General features: G+C 34.6%; 1 protein-coding gene across 1 annotated transcript; it reads right to left on the bottom strand.

The window, feature by feature from the left end:
- Positions 1–229: 229 nt before the first annotated feature.
- Positions 230–627, bottom strand: LOC110034371 (putative 26S proteasome non-ATPase regulatory subunit 8 homolog B; the record flags this gene model as incomplete). Its single annotated transcript, XM_020738640.1, has 2 exons — positions 230–341; positions 425–627. Coding segments are annotated over 2 exons (315 nt in total), but the record flags the coding sequence as incomplete, so codon positions are not given.
- Between the last annotated feature and the right edge of the window lie 6 nt (positions 628–633).

Raw genomic sequence — 633 nt, 5'->3', positions numbered from 1 at the left:
GTCATAAACCTATGCATGACAAGATAATTTTACCTTATAAAGTTTAGTAATTGTGGTATTTTTTATATAATACTAAAGGTTTGAGTCACATGCATGTAAATATATAAAAAATAATAATAATAAGACTTCTGTGGCATGCCTGCAAGTGCCCCTAGGTTTTTTTTTTCTTCTATTTTTTTATAATGTGAGTAATTAAATAATGAAACACTGAAAACAAATAATAAAAAACCTCTTCGATATAAGTAGAAAGTTCCTCATCAGAAGAAAACATCAGAATTTTCTTTGCATCAGCAACTGACAGGGACTCATAAGCTTTTTCACTGCAACCGGCAATCTCTTCTCTGTAAAATCAAGTAAATTTTTGACATGAAATAATTTTTAAAGAGTTTTGCAACGCAATCTGATAAACCCACCCCTTCCTTACCTGACAGTTTTTGCAAGAAGATCCATGAAATAAACGTAAGTTTCATGGGGCACAGTCTGCCTGGCGATTAAAACACTGTTGTAAGCACCTTCCATGAAAGACTGTTCCAGCTCAACAGCATGTTTGATACAAGGATTCTCCAGAGCATTTGGTGGGAGAAGCTCCAACTCTGTATGGAATTCAGCTATTCTGTTTTGGACCAGGAGCCT

Source organism: Phalaenopsis equestris, unplaced genomic scaffold, assembly GCF_001263595.1.
Source record: "Phalaenopsis equestris unplaced genomic scaffold, ASM126359v1 Scaffold185435, whole genome shotgun sequence".
NCBI classification, from domain to species: domain Eukaryota; kingdom Viridiplantae; phylum Streptophyta; class Magnoliopsida; order Asparagales; family Orchidaceae; genus Phalaenopsis; species Phalaenopsis equestris.
Note: the sequence above shows the minus strand (reverse complement) of the source record. Positions and strands in the feature narration are given on the sequence as shown.